Source organism: Lipotes vexillifer, unplaced genomic scaffold (assembly GCF_000442215.2).
Source record: "Lipotes vexillifer unplaced genomic scaffold, Lipotes_vexillifer_v1.1 scaffold988, whole genome shotgun sequence".
Taxonomy (NCBI): Eukaryota; Metazoa; Chordata; class Mammalia; order Artiodactyla; family Lipotidae; genus Lipotes; species Lipotes vexillifer.
This window is the reverse complement of record NW_006797916.1, coordinates 379,725-381,024: the sequence shown is the minus strand read 5'-3', so window position 1 is coordinate 381,024 and position 1,300 is coordinate 379,725. Positions and strand designations below refer to the sequence as shown.

At 66.5% G+C, this 1,300-nt stretch overlaps 1 protein-coding gene across 1 annotated transcript in view; it reads left to right on the top strand.

Annotated features, from left to right (window-relative positions):
• The window catches only part of HDAC4 (histone deacetylase 4), a 221,648-nt gene extending 220,715 nt beyond the window's left edge, over positions 1-933 (top strand). Inside the window, 2 exon segments of the mRNA XM_007469941.1 lie at positions 349-490; positions 894-933. Of these exon segments, the coding sequence (XP_007470003.1) occupies positions 349-490; positions 894-933 (182 nt within the window).
• Positions 934-1,300: the final 367 nt, after the last annotated feature.

Below are 1,300 nucleotides of genomic sequence, written 5' to 3'. Positions count from 1 at the left end.
CCCCGCCCCCGTCATCTCGGTGGCTCCAGGTGGGAGTTGGGAAGCGCCCCCCGGCCAGCCACAGCACCCCGAGGGAGGGGCCCTCCTGGGAGCCCGCCCCCCATCCCAGACGTGCTGCCTCCGGAGGGCTTGGGTCTGCGGGCCACGCAGAAGCTTTTCCGAAGAGTCCCAGCCTCTGTGAGTTTGTAACCAGGAGATTCCCTGGCTTCTGTCTCTGGAGAGAGCGGTGCTCTAAAGTCGCCAGTGACGGGTTCTGCTCGAGCTCCTCGGCGCAGGAGGCTGCTGGCCGGCCCCACGCACATGGGGTCCCAGCCCCGTAAGCGAGCGAGTAACGGTGCCCTCCCGCAGGCCAGTACTGGCGCTCCCTGCAGAGGCTCGCCTCCACCACCAGCTACTCTCTGGTTGAGGCCCAGAAGTGCGAGAACGAAGAGGCCGAGACCGTCACTGCCATGGCCTCGCTGTCCGTGGGCGTGAAGGCCCCTGAGAAGAGGTGAGTGTGGGCACCGCCCCGCCGTGAGCGCTGACGTGGTCTGCGGACCCCCCAGGTCTTTGCTCCTGGGCGCCATCAGATGCACAGGGTTTCTCCCCATAGGCCCTGCTGAGCTCAGCAGGGCCGGGAGGGAAGGAGGGAGGGTGGGCAGGTGTCCCCACCCTAGTCCAGGACCGGGCGGCATGGCCACCGCTCTCCAGAGCGCAAGACCCTCAGAAAACACTCGAAGGGCATCTGGACCCAGAACACTTGCCGTGGCAGGGGGTTAGCTAGGAGTCGGGGGCGCGGCAGCGGGGTGGCAGCAGCCCTGATGGGCGGGGACGTCCGCCCACCCACCGTCTGCGCTTCTCTCCTCTGCCGCCGGGCACCCGCACCCCTCCCCCTCCCCTGGGCCGCCCCACAGGCCCGACGAGGAGCCCATGGAAGAGGAGCCGCCCCTGTAGGTGCGCCCGAGGCTGCGGTTCTCTTGTTCGTTTGTCTCCGTCTTGAAGCTCCGCCAAGAAAAGTTGCTGTCGCCCTGCGTCCTGCCACGGCCTTCTCCGAGCCCCGCAGGTGCAGCGGGGCCGGCGGCAGCGGGTGGCCCTCTGCCTGCCAGGACCCGGACAGACGCCGGGACGCACGGACACAGGGACACGCGGAAACAGGCGCTCTGGGCTCCCCAGGGAAGCCTCAGAGGAAGGAAGCCTGTGGTGGCTCGGGGCAGAGCTGCTGATCTAGCCGACGCGAGAAAAAGAAAATGAAAATCAAAGATCTCACGACACAAAGCAAACTTGATTAAAACTGGTGCTTACGGTTTGGTGATTCCCCACA